This window comes from Cetorhinus maximus, chromosome 2 (genome assembly GCF_964194155.1).
Source record: "Cetorhinus maximus chromosome 2, sCetMax3.hap1.1, whole genome shotgun sequence".
Taxonomy (NCBI): Eukaryota; Metazoa; Chordata; class Chondrichthyes; order Lamniformes; family Cetorhinidae; genus Cetorhinus; species Cetorhinus maximus.
The window spans coordinates 110137466-110152520 of NC_135880.1; the positions used below are offsets into that span (position 1 = coordinate 110137466).

Genomic DNA, 15055 nt, shown 5'->3' on the forward strand with positions numbered 1-15055 from the left:
GTTTTACTGACTACTCTCCCAATCTCTTCATATTCTCGCTGATCATGTACTCTTCTGCCTTTTACATCCTTATTGCATGCTTCTTTCCCTAATCCTCAATTGTTCCCTTTTGGCTTTATTCATCCATGGAGTCTCACAAGCGTTCAGTTAGTCTTTTCCTTTTAGAGGAATATTTACGACACTCTGGTAAACACTGTTTTGAATGTTTCCTGGTGTTGTGCTAGATTGCTGTTTGCTAATATTGTTTTTCTTGTTTGACATTGTTGTTTGTCACTATTTATCAATATTGCCCATTTTGTTTTCCCAAGTTCTATTCTCAGCCCCTCAAAATCAATTTTTCTCCAATCCACTGACCTCAATTGAAACTCTTTTCCCCCATACCAATCTTTGAGCCACACATTCAACTGATATTACTGACCCTATGCCAATTTGTTCATGGTTCAGCAATCCAGCAACTACCATCTTTATGGTTTTGCTTCCTAATTTAACCCCTTGCTGCACATACTCCCTTACAGAACCTCTTTCTTAGTCCTACCTATGTCATTGGTACCTTTGTGGATTATGACAACTGGATCTTTCCGTTCCAATCCAAGTTCTTCTCGAGCCTCAAGGAAATGCCCTGAACCCTGGCAATGGTCAATAAGCTGCATCAATGAAAATAACTTCAGGACAGCAAAATCTTAAACACCCAATCTGAAATACCTCCCAGAAAGATTCCTTATATGTTGGAGTCAAAAAGTCTCAAAAAGTTTTGCTGTTCTTAATTTTAATTCACCATCTATTTGTGCATTTTGTTTACATAGCCTCAAGCATTCGAATGTGAGTTGTTCCATAAATAAAAATGGCCTTGCAACATTAAACTCAGAATTTTGATTTACTTAATAAATTTGTTGATGTCATTTTAAACAGCTTAATTAAATCACCAATCTTCTATCAGCAAATATGTGACAGGTTTATGCAACATGTTCTCATAACTTAACCATTCAAAGGCAAATATCATTCTAGTGATTCTGCACTATGCATCCTCCAAAACCAATATATCATTCCTGAGGATGAGGGTAAGTGTGTGTTAACTGTTCAGATGGTGATGCAAGGAGGTGCCTTGAGAGAGACGAATGAGTGAAGCTCAAAGTGTGCAAAGCTGAAGAGTGGTATGCAGGAGAACACTGAAGGTAGAGTATGGAGTTTGGCACCTGAACGTTTTCTGCCTTTCCTGCCTTCCCGAGGTCTTTGATCCTTTTGATGCACTGACTCCAAGTCTGAAGGGCCATGTTTCTGCTGCTGACTCAGTTACTTCCATCTACATCTCCTTGGTTGATGAGGCTGGCCTCTTCCTCCTGTCCTTGGCAACCATCATCTCAGATCCCAAAGCAGGATCTCTGGGTAAGAATGAGAGATTGGGGCAGAGCAGGAGGGTGGGGAGGCAACATTCACAGGTTTCCTCTCCATTGCTGTGGTTACTGCAGCCTGAGGAATCCGTCCTTCAACAGATTTGGCACGGCATCCCAAGAAAAAACACTCTGCTCAGGAAATCCACAAGCAGTTTGCTAATGCCATGGCTCCGTTAAAAAGACATGACAAACTTGATCCAGCAGTAATCAAGTTTCCGACCTCTCATTGGTCCCCTATTGCGCCAGAGCCCAAGAGTTGAAAATTCTACCAATGGGATCTGACCAAGGCTCTAAACTGAAGCGTAAGTTCCTCCCCTTTGAATTCCAGCCTCCTTGAGATAAAAGAATGACATTCAATTAACTTTATTGATTGCTATCTTTTAGTGATTTGTGTAAAAGGACACCAAAATCTCCTGGCTTCTTCATAGTTCCTAGTTTCTCACCATTTAGTAAATACTCTTGACTTATTTTACTTGGATCCAAACTGGATGACTGTACAATTCCCAAAGTCAAACTCTTCCTACTCCTTCTGTCCATGTCCTTTTGTAACTTCTGCTCACGTCTGCACTGCTTACTTTGCCTTTCAACTTAGTTTCATCTGCATACTTGTTTTTACGTTCAACTGTTTTATGTTGATGTGGGGGATGGAATCCAGTTAGGGACCAATAATGCTTTGTTTAAAGTAGATAAAGTTTGAGAGACAAGATGCTTACTAAGTGCATAAAGCTACAAGATTCTACGGGTTTGAAACAAACAAAAATAAACTTTACTGTACAAGTTCAGAAAGGTAAAACAATTTACAATATTTATCTTATACTTTAACATTCAGGGTAACAATGAGGTACATGTGAATTAACAGGCCAACTATGGTCAGACACACCACCCTATACAACAGCTGACAGATATGACCAAAATAGATTCCATGGATTTCCCAACAACCTACTCAGATGTTTGTCACATTATGAGCCAACCAGTCTTAATGAAACTTTATCTTTCTCACAAGGGTTTCCAATCTCTACATCTGAAGATCTCACCTTGGAATTCTCTTCAAAAGATGCTCCCACTTGGACATCTTCAACAATGACCCACCTCGCAAGGTTTCAACCTTGCCTTCTGAGATTCTTTTCCCCTAGATCTCAGAGTACATGCAAGCTTCACTTTCCACACACATTCTCAGATCTTGGGTCGTGCCAAGCAGAACATCACTGCTCCAAAGGGTTACCTTAGCCTCAGCAGCCCGCAGCACAGTGTCATCAACCTTCGGCTGCCTTCTTGAATCTTCAGGGCTCCTCTCATGCCCACTTCACTCAAAGTCTCCTCACTGCAGCTCTTTCTTGAATTCAGAGTCTATTATTCGTCTCCATTCTTTAACTTAACTTAAAGGAGTTATTTCTGTACCCTGGCTTTTATGCCTTGCCTGGGGCTGCCTTATGGGACCTTTCCCTGCCCTGCCATCCCCAACCCGGTTTGGGACCTTCTCCCTGTCTCCCTCCCATGTCCTGCTCTCTGGGACACCAACAAGATAATGGCGCTCCATCTCAGGTCATCTGACCTGCATTTTCATGCCATTCTGTTTCTCTTCTCCTGCGCAGGCACGCAGGGCTGGTCCCCAGCCTGAAGAACTTAAAAAAGACCCGAACTGCGCATGTGCAGCCATTTTCCGGCCAGTGCATGTGCAGGAGGTCCATGGTTCGTCAGGAACCAGAGTTCCCGACCTACGAACTAAAGGTGGTAAATATTTTCATCACACTTTAGAGGGTTACAGAGATAAGAAGGGACAAGGCCCATCGATTTACACAAAAGTGACTTGTGTTTAAATCAACATATCATTCTTACCTGAAGAAGTTATCAAGTACCCTAAATAACGATGGATGATAGGCTGCTGCTTTAGGCTGTAATAGAAAAAAAAATGTCAGTTATCATAATCTTGCTTTTGTATAAATCAGTGTTGGTTGCTTGAACAATTGCAAACTTAGTATCACATTATTTTCATTTTTTTTTCATATAGGCAGACTGCATGAAGGTTACCATTTAAAATATTTTAAGTTGAAAATAAGTTTGACATGCTGAAAATAAGCAGGATGTTCACACAATCATGTTGAATTTCACTGAACAGTTCCATAGATATTACATTTAAAATCACAATAATCTGAGTTAGTGAATTCCAGAGACGCTGCTGCAATTGCCAAAGTTCTCAATTTAGACAAACAATTAATATTGTTGAATTTTCCCACCTGTTAATTCTTAAGTCAAAGTAATTTAATTCCATGAGAGAAATAAGATAGAAAATAGCGTTGAGAGATCAGGGCAAATTACTCATATTTGGAAAACATTTCAAAAAGCTTTCATTTTTAGTTATTTTTAAATTAATAAATTATAAAATGCAGCATATCTCCATTAACAGTTAAAAAGTTCTTCAACTGTTTTGTTGCATTTCTGTAATCTGACATTTCCCAGATGGCTATTTGGCCTACTGCACCAATCTATTCTAACCCTATTTCCTGACTTTTCTTCATCTCCTTTTACATCTGTCTACTTCAAGTATTTACTTAAATCCGTGATGTGAAAGTCTCTGCATCAATAACTACTTGTGGTAAAGCAATCCATGCCCAAATATTCCTGTGTGAAATACTTTCAAATGATATTCAGCTTATATTACCTGGTTTAAAAAATCACCAATCAATGTAAACTATCTTTTTAGTGTTTACTCCTCAAAAACGTTCCATTTATTGACAACCTTTTAGATCCCCCTTCATCATCTATTACAGTGCAAACAGCCCAAATTCTCAAGTCTTTTCTTACAACTATAACTGGTCACTCCTGATTTAATTCTAGTGAATTTTCACTGTAACCTTAAAAGATATTACAAGTTATATTCTTCCTGTAACAGGTTGACTACAACAGATACAATACTCCCCTTAAAGGGAGAGGCGATGAATGTACACAGACACACAAAATCCCATTTGTCATTTTATAACCTACACTCCGATCCTCAAATTATGTAACTCCACTTTCAGGTTTATTTCTCCACTTTAAAAGTCTTACCCATTTAGGATAGATCTCTTTCCACTGTTCTTTTCCCCAAATTGTACTACTCCACTTTTCTTTGCATCGAAATGTCCATTCCATTAATCTGTCAATGCAAATCCACTCCTCTAATGCCAGGTCCAAACCATTTCTATAAAATGGAAAGGAAAAGAGGTCCCAGCACAGATCCCTGGGGCACATCACTACACTCATTTATCCTTACACTTTGCTTTATGTTTCCAACAGCCTCTTTAATCATGTGTTATATATTACTTTAAATGACATGGACTTTAATTTTATAACAAGCCTCTTTATTGGCCTTATAAAATATCTTTAAGTCCACATTTATGGTATTTGTTGCATTTCCTTCACCTACATAGTGATTTCTTTAAGAAAATAAGCACGGTTGCCCTTTACAAATCCATGCTGACTGTCCCCAATTAGCCCATGTTGTTTTAAATGTTCACCAATTTCATCCTGTATTATGAACTCTAGAAATGTATCTACAACTGAGGTAAGGTTAAGTGATATATCGTTTCCTGGTTTATCCCATGAGGAAAAGGATAAACAATAAATGTCTTTTAAGATTTTCATGAGTTTGGAGAATTTGGATCGTGGAATCTTCTGTTGGGCAGATTCAAGGACTAGAAAACATAATTTATAGTTACCAGCATCAGACACACCTAGTCATAACTCTTTCTGTTTGAAATACCTGATAATGCCACCAACCTGCCTCCATTTCCCACTGATAGCTAAATATTTGGTAGGCTGAAGCCATTATCTTTAGCTTCTGCCACAAACGCCATGCCCCTGCCATCAATTCTATCTCCCTCCCTTACCATTGTCTCAAGCTGCTCACAATTTCTGCATCCTATCCAGCCCCAAGGTTCCAAGTCCATACTCTTTCCATCAAAGACCACCTATTTTCAACTCAGTAAGATTGCCTGCCTTCATCCTTACTTCTGCTTCTGAAACCTTCAACTATACCCTTATCAAACCAGACCTGACTACTCAAACGCTTTCCTTACTGGCATCTCATCCTCTCCCCTTTGTACTTTCTGACTCATCCAAAACTCTGCTCTTCATATCCTATTCTGTTCCAAGTTCCTATTCTGGAATTTTCTCCCTAAACTCCTCTGCATAGCCACCTCCCTCTTCTCCTTGAAACCCATTTTAACACATCGATTCTTCACTATCAGCTTTAAATGGATAGTTCCCAAATTGTCACACCCAAATGCATTAAAAAGGCGTGCTTCATAATATTGTAAAGTAAAAACTAATACATAAGCTGGTTATAAATTTGGAACTAATAATCAAGGCAACTTTTCATCTATTTTACATGCTTACAGGTTTTGATACAAGAATAAAGCAAAATGCATTTCAAATTAATTTTACAGATCACATTTAACCGTTGCTACAAATGGAAGCGGACAATTTAAAAACAAAATGGTGCTGTATCACACAGAGGGGTGAACCAGTTTAACAATTAGATCTAGTGTTCCCAAGTAGTTATAAATTCACATAAATTGCACGCTGACAGAACAGTGAAGTACTGTACGTGCTCTTTGTATCTTACTAACAGCTGACATGCTTCACAAAATATTTTCTCTTGTTAAAAGTCACATCAACTGCCAACGAACTTTATACATACTTTCCTCTCTCCCTTCTGCTTTTATTCCATTATTTCATTTCTCATATTTTTGATAAGGAATTTTGAGTCGAGTTTCCTAAGAATAATATTTAATAAGTGCCAAAAATCAGCAGATCGGTCACTTCAAGCATGTTATAGCTTTATGCAGAAATTGGTAAAATTTAATAGGATAATACGATTGTCATGAAGCTATTAATGTATATAACGTTATTGGAATTTTTTTTTTAAAATAGAGGGTTAGTCTGTGGGTGTGTCTTAATTGGATTGAAGCCAGCTAGTCTGGGTGCTTTGATGTATACTAATTTTGAGATGCAAGAGAGGTAGAGTGCATTTGCATTTTGCTGAATAGGGCATTCAAGAAGGGGAGTGAAACCTGGCACCTAGCTAGCAGAGACCAAGCAATGTTTATATTACTAATAAAATTGGTATTATGAAAGGGGTTTTATGGTTAGAAGAGGTGGAGTTCAAAGGGGCTGGTGATACAATGAAAATTTACATTCAATAAGATGTGCTAGGTATAACAGAAAGCAGTTTTGTGTACGCAGGGCGGAGGCAATGTAAGATCAAAGCCTGTAAGCCTAACACTGTGTCTGCAAAGGAACCAAAGCGAAAGGAACCTCATTTTGAATTTGTAAGGTGAAAATGCTTTGCCTGGTGTCTGCTTAAAGTCTATAGGTTGTTGTTGCCTTAGTGGAGATTAGTTTGGAAACTTGTTAGAAGTTACGATAATAGTAATTTGTAGCCATGTGTATATATTTAACTTGTGTAAATTAATAAATGTTACATGTAGTTTGATATAAAAACCTCTCGAGAATTGGTGGTCTGATTCCTGAATTTAGAGCTGCATCTCAAACATACCACTTAAAAATATAGGTTATGACAGTTGTTTAAAGTTTCCCTCTGGGATTTTTAAATAACTCAGCTTTACCAACTGCTGTTTCATAACACTAAAGCATATGTTTTCTGCCATTGGGGATTGGGTTTAGGCATGTTACGCACTGCCTATGACAACACACATGATATTCAATGGCTAGGAAAACTTTCTGGCTAAGAACACACCCACATAAAAATTCCGTTATGGGGGACAAATTAAACACAAGTATTTACATGGATGAGACATGAATTCCTAGGTTTTCAACAGAATTGCACTTTTGCTGGTTTTCCTTCATTGCTTTCCTCGCAATTTTTAACAACATTTTAAAAAACTTTTTATGGTGCAATTATTTTGTCACAACAGTAGATAATGTTGAAGTCTAATCTAACATAGACGAATATTGTCCACTAATTCACCAGAAGGCCAACTTTAAATGAAGCAATTGCAAGACTTCAACAGAGCCAAAACATGGATTAAAAAATGACAAGGGGGCACATGAATAAGAAGCTCTTCCAATATAAACTTTCACATGAGCTCAGAGAACTCCTTAGCATCTAGGTGCAAGCTAAAAAGTCATGCAGCAATCACCAACTCAAGGTAAAATCGACTATTTTTAAGCATCCCAAATATAGAACTCCAGAATTTGGTAGCGGAAGTGGTAGGCTTAGATAATATTTGGAAATGGTAATCACCTTTTCAGTCACAAGTACTTGCACAAGTAAAATGCATTTACTGATGTCAAACAAAAACATTTAATTGAAAACAAGTAACTCTGGGTTCCCAGAATAAAAATCACTGCGACTTAAAAAAATCATATAACAGGCACAAAAGTGTTCAATTTTCAATGAAACAGGATGCATGCTGCAATAACCTGCAACAATTCATAGAATTACTGGGATGCAACGGTTTGAAGTTTGTGTGTTTATTATCAATATGCCACACAAACCAAAAAAAAATCAGCCATTCACAGAGTAATTTTACAGCAAGGAATTGCACCATTGGTTTAAGTACAATTATTTAAAGTTTCTAAAAATAAATCCACATGCACACACTGTTGTAATATGGGTTCTCTAGATGTCTCAATGATAAGATCTTGAGATTTGTATATTTAAACATGAACCTTTTATTGTTAACCTTTAATGATTTACAGATCCAAGCTATGTTCATGCATGGTGCTGTTACCTCCATGCAGGCTGGTTCCAGAGTGTTTCTCTTAAGACTGTGTTCTCAGTCTATTACCATGCGACTCTATACATTATACTGTGGGCAGTGCTATTCTCCAGTCCCACATTAACCCTTGCACTGCTGAGCACCTTTATAATAGCGGCATGCAGAACATCATACAACACCCCCCTATCTTCGCCAAGGAAAATTTTCCTTTCAAACAGAGTATAACATTTGTAATACAATCTTTACTTGCTATCCCTGCTTCCCCCATTTCAAGTCTCTGACTTTATAAAGTCAGACGGTCTTGAGGCTCGACAGTATTTCCACATCTCGTTCTGTCACGTTTGAAGGAATGGTACTCTGTGTTTCTGGTACTTGGCTATCTCCATTTAATTAGCTTTTTGCGCTCCTTCGAGTTGTGTTTCTCTTTATTAACAACCGTCTGCTTTTCTCAGATACTGTGGGTTTGTCCCATTCCTTCCGCATGGAATGTGCACTCTGGTCATTCCTAGAGTGGACTCGAATTTTCTTTTTCCGTGGTGTCTGCCATATTCTTGCTAGATGTATACATTTTACAAATGGAACCTTCATTCCCACTTTTTTCACAACTTCACAATTTTTTTGCTGTTTTATTTTCAAATCCTTTTGCAAGCTTAGGAATCTTTTCATTCAGCTCAGCTTTTTCTTCTTCTCGTGTCAGGTGCTTCAGTGTCAGATTTACATTTTCCAATCTCAATTCTGTCTTTCCTTTCTCTGTCTGCAACAGAACTTTGTCCTTGTCCTTCATTTTGGACTCACTGTTGGCCAGGTCTGTCTCCGGAGAAGTTTTAACTTGTTTCAGTTCTGTAATTATACAACTCATGGCTTCAGTATCCGCTCACAGTTTGGAAAGTTCTTTGGCTTTTCCTTTCAATGTCTCCTCCTTTCCATTCAACTGCTTCTTCAGCTCTTCAGTCTGTTTCTTGTAGCTTTAGGCTTCCTCCTGGAATATAGAACATTGCTGAGTCTTTTCTGCCAACTGGTTATTCAGTTTGTTCAGAGTGATATTAAAGCCATTTTCCTTATCTTCGTAATTTTCCAGAGGAATAAACTTTGTCCTAAGGAATTCTTGTAGTGTGTGAAGGTCTGTCAACAGGTTTTCCCTTTCTTTGCGAAACTCATTTGCTTCATCTTGAGCTTTCCTGTATTTCAGCAGTCTCCTCCAGTTTCTTCTGCTAAGCTTCCATTCTGCTGTTTAAGACAGTCTTCATTTCTTCCTGTTGCTGAATGGTTACGCATTCCTTTTGTGTTTGATCTTGAAGGACAATCAGTTGTTCTTTCAAGTGTTAATTTTCTCATTGACCTCTTGTCGACTCACTCTGGGCTTCAGACCTCGTTTCATTGCTACTGATAATTCCAACACAGCATTTTCCTGAAGTAATATTCAACATCCTTTTTAGCTCATGTTTTTCCATGGCTACATATCGATTCTGCAAAGAGTCCTTCAGGGTCGCAACTTCTTTGCGTGCCTTTTTTGCCTGCTGTTTTGCCTGGCTGTACATCTGGTTGAGTTTTCCTAACTCCTGCTTTGATTTGCCAACTGTGGAATCGAGGACCGTTATGTCCTCCTAGTACCTTTGTATCATCTCTGAAATTTGTTTGTTCAGATCTTGAACAGCTTAGTTCATTGAAGACTTCAGTTTATTGTGCGTTTTCAAAGGTATATACTCAGCTTCAATCTTGTGCTTCAAATCTTACAGTTCAGCTGTGATGTGAACATTTTTTTTATATGGAACAGCTTCATTTACTTTTTGCCCATTTTGTGTCTTTTGAGTTACCTCAGATAGCTTTCCTTCATTAACAGCCATTTGCTCAATCTGCACTACTATCTGTCTCCCTTGCTCTGGGATCTCTTGGCTCTCTCTCTCTCTGGGGTTTTTCTTCACCCTCGCTCTGGAGTCTTTTGTTGTCCTGGCTCTGGAGTCCTTTGTTGTCTTCTCTCAGAGGTCTTCTGTTGCCCTCTCTCTGGGGTCTTTTGCTGCCTTATCAACGAGGTATTTTATTGCCCTTGGTGCTTTATTGGGAGTGGCCCTCTCTTTGGGAGTCTCTTTCAATTTTCTGTCCATGGCTGTTTTTGTGTAGTAACAAATTTAAATGTCGTTAAGAGCTGTCAGTCCAGTAACCATTTTTTTCCTCAGGCTGTTTCTGCAGCTGCCATTTTCGCTGTCTGAGAGTTTCCCACGCTTTGACCAGTTCGCCAGTGCTTGCGGCTGCTTTTGTTTAAACTTTTTAAAATTTCAAAATTCTGGTTGATTGATTCTTTGTTTGTTCTGTTACCACTGCAGGTCCGTTTTTTTTGAATATCCCACACTTTGTGATTTTAGCAGGCTCTCCGACAATCAGCCACTTCGTTTTTTTTTTAAGGCTTTTGAGCTTTCAAACAGCAGCAATTATTTTCTGGGTGATTTTTTTCACTTGTTGTTTTACCTCTGCAGGGCCTCGCTTTTTGAACTTTGCACTTCAGGAGTTTCGGCAGGTGTGCTTTTTGTTTAAACTTGCAAGCTGTCAACTATGCAGCAATGCATTTCTTATAAAACTCTGCAGTCTTCTTTGTTACTGTGCATTGCAGGCTTCTCTTTTTAACTCTGACAGCCTTTTTTTCTGAAGGTTTCTTTTTAACCTTTTTTTTTGAGCCCTTGGAACCGCCACCTATTATGAAATGTAAGTACAGCTACCTTTTTTATATTTTTGCTCACCGTCTTGTGAACTGTGCCACTCAGGTTCTTGCAATTTTCTGTAATGGACTTCCACTCACTCGGCTGGATTCCTCACTTCCAAGTCTGTAGTGAAGCTTCTTTAACATTTTCTTCAAGTTTTCTCCTTAGATGCACATCTCAAGTCTGGCTTCCGCTGCTTTTAGTTTTTCATACCTTGGGACGTTGTTCTATGTTCATGCATTTAAAATGCTGCCACCTTTCATATCACTGCGATCACCATACCGGATTATAGTACTATGTGATATCTTTTAGAAGCTCCCATCACTGCCAACCATGTTGTATTATGGCATCGAGTTGCTGTGGCTCACTGATGAGGTGGTCTTGTATGTTTAAACATGAACCATTTATTGTTAACCTTTAACTATTTACAGATCTAAGGTATGGTCATGCATGGTGCTGTTACCTACATGCAGACTGGTTCCAGAGTGTTCTCTCTAGACTTTTCTCTCAGACTATTACCATATGACTCTATACATCATACCATGAGCAGTGCTATTCTCCAGTCCCACATTAACCCTTGCTCTGCTGAGCACTTTTACATTACAGTGGCATGCAGGCACATACAACATCTCACAACACAGACCACTAAGCACAAAGAGGAAATCTACAAGCCAAATTTGTAATCTTTCCCTTTACATTTTTATTTTCCGATTGTGATCACTTTAAAAGTTTATTGCCATGCAGGGTTTGCCTTATTACATGGGTGAATTAGGGCATGCTACTGGATGACTGGGGAGGATTTACATTGCATGAGTGAAGACAATCATAAATCAGCAGCAATCCATTTAAATCAACTCAAAATTGGAATGTAAATTGGAACCTGCAGTTCATTTTTATTTTTAAAGTGCATAATGTATTACAACTGAACTGGAATTTGATAGGCATAAGGACTTTCATGTAGTAATGCCAAACAATACTTTCTCAGGAATGTCAATTAAATTTGTTAAATAACATGCACACAGTACCACAAGTAGAGAAAAACGTCCTAATCCTAACTGTAATTCAGGGGTTGATACTTCCACAAAATTAAGAGAGAAGTAGGCATGGCTATTTCACTATTGTCAGCCAGTCAACAACCAGGAGCATGAACAACGGTCTGGTAGGAGGTCACCTGTACACACTACAGGTGAACAATAGTGTGTGGTCTGGGGAGACCCAAGTGTGAAAAGAAATGTTTATATTTTTAAAGAAGTTGCAGGGCTTTGGGGAAAGAGCAGGGGACCAAGACTAATTGTATAACACTTTTAAAGCGCTGGCTCACACATGATGGACCAAATGGCACCCTTCTGTGAAGTATTATTCTACGATTCATAGCACAGAAGGAGGTCATTAGGCCCATCAAGCCTGTACCAACTCTGTGAAAGAGCTTTCGAATTACTTCCACTCTCATACTTTTCTCCACAGCCTGAAAATTTTCCCCTTCATGTATTCTATTATATAGGTAATAAAATATACTCACTTAAGCGTTGCCAGTGTATTTCTTCTCAAAGTCCTTGAGTTTGAAACATTTCCAAAATATCAATTGTAAATTCACTGGAGAATAAATCAAGCATGCCATAATTATCTAAAGCTCATTTCTAATTAAGTGACCTACCAGTAATGAATCCGTGATAATAGCTTCAACTTCCAGTAAAGATGCACAAGGATGAGAAATCAAAGTTTCAATAAGATGGAAAATAGCTTGTTCCAGACTAGGGAGGTAGCGAAGCCACAAGCTCATCACTGCAGCCTCAGACAGGAAAATCTTTTTCCTATCAAGATGAGGGAGGAAAGAAAGAAAGAACAACTCAGAAATTAGTATTCCTATTTGTATGAGATTTCAAATCTCACCATGTAAATTCTAAATCTAACTTCGAAAGATCTACATCACAACAGATCTGTCTATCTTCACCCCTATGAAAATGACCATATCAGGTATAATTCATATTATCTATTGTTCTATTATTAACAAAAAGCATATCTGTCACTAAAAGCAACAAGCATCTTGAAGATGGTGGCTGGGTGCAACTGGAGAGCAATGCAGGCTATACCAAATTTCTTCATATTTTTAGCACAAATTCTAAAGCTCACATTGTTCAGCAACTTGAGATCATAAATTTACAATGGTAACCATTAATCCGCAAGATGTCTGATAAGCTTTTAACCCAAAAATATCAAAGTTCAAATTTTTGCACTCCTGAATATTGTATCAGAAAAATACCTGTTAAGTTTAATTTTCAAAATATTAACTTCCAAAATAAATCCAGGAGCATGAACAGACATGGATAGAGTTTGTATGATGTTCTCCCACCTTAACTTCAATGGAAGATCATCGGAAACCCACAGAGATGGCAAAAGCAACATGTATGCTATCTTTCCAGGTTTCCTCCAATATCCCACTGAAGTTATGGGGGCAGCTGAACAGGAACTTTACAGAAATTCCAGGTGACAGTTTTGTGCTAATGAAAACTATCTTAATGTTGGCAGACTCGCCTCAGGATTAAACTCCTCATCTCACCCACCAGCCAAATTAAAAAGTCAGTGAAGGACTGAGGTCTGGTAATCACAGTCCATATCACTCCCTGCCAACTCAAACTTGAAGAAGCTTCCTCATTTGCACATCTTCCTTTTCATCTGAAAAGAAATTGTAGTAGTCTCAATAGGCCCAACTCCAAAAAATTTCTTATCCTTAATCTGACATTGCCCAACAAAGCAATACAAAAGAGTATGTAAAAAAAAAAAATCACAATATTTTCTCCTCTATTCCTAACTGACTGGTACTTTATACCAACACTATTCAGCAATAATTCAAACCATCTGACTGAATTACATAACTCAACATTGCATAGTATGCATAGTATCAAAAACGATAATAACTACTATCTTATTGCATTCCTGAGCACTGATCTAAGCATGGTTTCACAAACATCATTAACTGCAATAACATCCTACGTCAACCCACATCTGATAATAGAGCCATTCGTTAGCTGGTAGGTGTTCTTTGCAATTGTTTTTGTTAACCATTATTTTTTTTTTTAAATTAGAGATGAATTTAAAATCTTCAGTCCTGCGCTGCTCTGTTGGATTTAATTTTACAAATCTATTTACTTCCAAGTTCACCAATTTTGGGAGTTCTTAACAGTCTGAATTTGCAGAGAAACTGAATGGATAAAACCTTGCTACTTCACAAAAAATGGGCCAAAACCAGTAAAAATTAAAATTAAATTCTTTCAAACAAAAACATTTACAGAGATACATTAAAAGCAGGGGACAGATTAAGAGCAAGGGGTGTAGTTTACGGAAAATTAAATCACTCTTGCCACAATGGACATAAGAATAAAAATGTAATTGCTGCTTTAGTGAAAGCAAAAATCAACAAATGTAATCCAATACACACTTTGAGGAAGGCAGATTACACCTGTATTTTAACAAAATTATCATTTTTGGACAAAAAAAGCAAAGGTTTTTCAGGAAGTGGGTGGGACGGTGGCTTGGTCTCCTGCCTTTCACATCTAGAGTCTGGATTAGAATCCAACCCAAAACTATGCAATGAAAGTTTCCCGTTTGCTGGTATAAGGATTCTATCTGAAATATGCTACAATTCAGTTCCTAGTGGGCAAGGCACTGCAACACAAAACAAGTCTCCAATTTGCCAATAATTGGCAATCTTACTCAGAGGTTCCATATGATGTCTGCTGTAGAAATGGGAAACATGTCACACGTTCTTCTGAGGTTGGATGCTAAGGCATGTTGTTGGGGGAAAGTTAACAATAAGTCATTATTAGATGTTGTCTTATAAATTAGATGTGTTTTTCTGCAGTGATTTATCATAGGACTCTGTCCTGCAAAGGTAATTTGACCATTACATTGACCAACATTGTGTAGGTGTTGAAATGCATTAGAGTAATTTTCCCATTGGACAAAGTGTTATTGTACATTCAAAACTGAACAAAACAATGCTTGGGAATTCAAGTATCATAATCTGAAGTGAATTAAATGTAATAGCTCCTTAAATTTGAAAAAAAGGTCAGCAATTTTCACTTAGCAAAAAAGATCCACCTGCTCCTGGACTGTTTTGATTAATAAGACTTCTGGGATAGCTTAGAAAAAAACATAGCTATCTGTTCTTTCAGTTTCAATATTCTCCACTGTCTGGAGTTGTAATGGTTTGTTCTGAAATTGATCCCATTATGAATGCTTAGCTGAGTTT

At 37.9% G+C, this 15055-nt stretch overlaps 1 protein-coding gene across 6 annotated transcripts in view; it reads right to left on the reverse strand.

The window, feature by feature from the left end:
* Positions 1 to 15055, reverse strand: part of fancc (FA complementation group C) — a 238349-nt gene that overhangs the window by 79891 nt on the left and 143403 nt on the right. For all 6 annotated transcript variants that reach the window (XM_078568327.1, XM_078568308.1, XM_078568290.1 and 3 more), the window contains 2 exons: positions 12461 to 12617; positions 3228 to 3283 (listed from right to left, as the gene is read on the reverse strand). In XM_078568327.1, the coding sequence (XP_078424453.1) occupies positions 3228 to 3283; positions 12461 to 12617 (213 nt within the window). The remainder of the gene's footprint in view (positions 1 to 3227; positions 3284 to 12460; positions 12618 to 15055) is intronic.